Source organism: Gekko japonicus, unplaced genomic scaffold (assembly GCF_001447785.1).
Source record: "Gekko japonicus isolate JY-2015 unplaced genomic scaffold, Gekko_japonicus_V1.1 scaffold65246, whole genome shotgun sequence".
NCBI classification, from domain to species: Eukaryota; Metazoa; Chordata; class Lepidosauria; order Squamata; family Gekkonidae; genus Gekko; species Gekko japonicus.
The window spans coordinates 1-676 of NW_015236228.1; the positions used below are offsets into that span (position 1 = coordinate 1).

Here is a 676-nt window from a genome sequence, read left to right on the forward strand (position 1 = left end):
AAATGTCTTGAGCTACAGAGAAACTTGGAACAAGCAAACTCCAGCCAGTGACTATACAGAAGAGTTCCAGTGCATCTTTGCAAAACTGTAACTTCAGGATGTATCCGACACCACAACACAAGTCTTGGAGCAAGGAAGACAAGACAGTCTATTGTAGAAGAGGCATAAGCAACCACCTTACCTTGTTGGAGTAAGGCGGCTTGCTGAGGTTGATCCCATCCCGAATGAGTTTATCCCGTATCATAATTTTCAGTCTTAGTTTGGGATAAGTAACTGGCTCCTTGTTGCGAGTTGCTACTTTCCCATGAAGATGCTCAGCAGGTGGCTCCTTCCAAGTTTTGGCCTCATACTGCTCCACCAGGTGACTGGTGTAGATCTCTGGCAAAGGGGAGACCTGCTGCTGAGGTTCCAAGGTGAAGTAAAGCCCAGCTGTGGTCTCATCCTCCTCCTTCAGCCTTTGCACAGCTTCATGGATCCGTCGCCGGTGCTGTAGTAGGGAGACCCCGATAGCATCCAGGTCCGGGTCTCCAATTTGCTTGCATACCTCCAGGTCGTCATAGCCATTATCCACAAAGGACTCGGCATACTGAGAGAGCTTCAGGGTCTTCAGCCACTCGTAGACTATGTTGGCACACATGATGGAAGGAGGGCTGGGGGGGTGAGGGGGAGAATTAGG

At 50.0% G+C, this 676-nt stretch overlaps 1 protein-coding gene across 1 annotated transcript; it reads right to left on the minus strand.

Moving 5' to 3' along the window:
• Window positions 1–181: 181 nt before the first annotated feature.
• Window positions 182–637, minus strand: LOC107125411 (sterile alpha motif domain-containing protein 5-like; the record flags this gene model as incomplete). The annotated part of the gene is made up of 1 exon (XM_015428837.1): window positions 182–637. A coding segment is annotated over exon 1 (456 nt), but the record flags the coding sequence as incomplete, so codon positions are not given.
• Window positions 638–676: the final 39 nt, after the last annotated feature.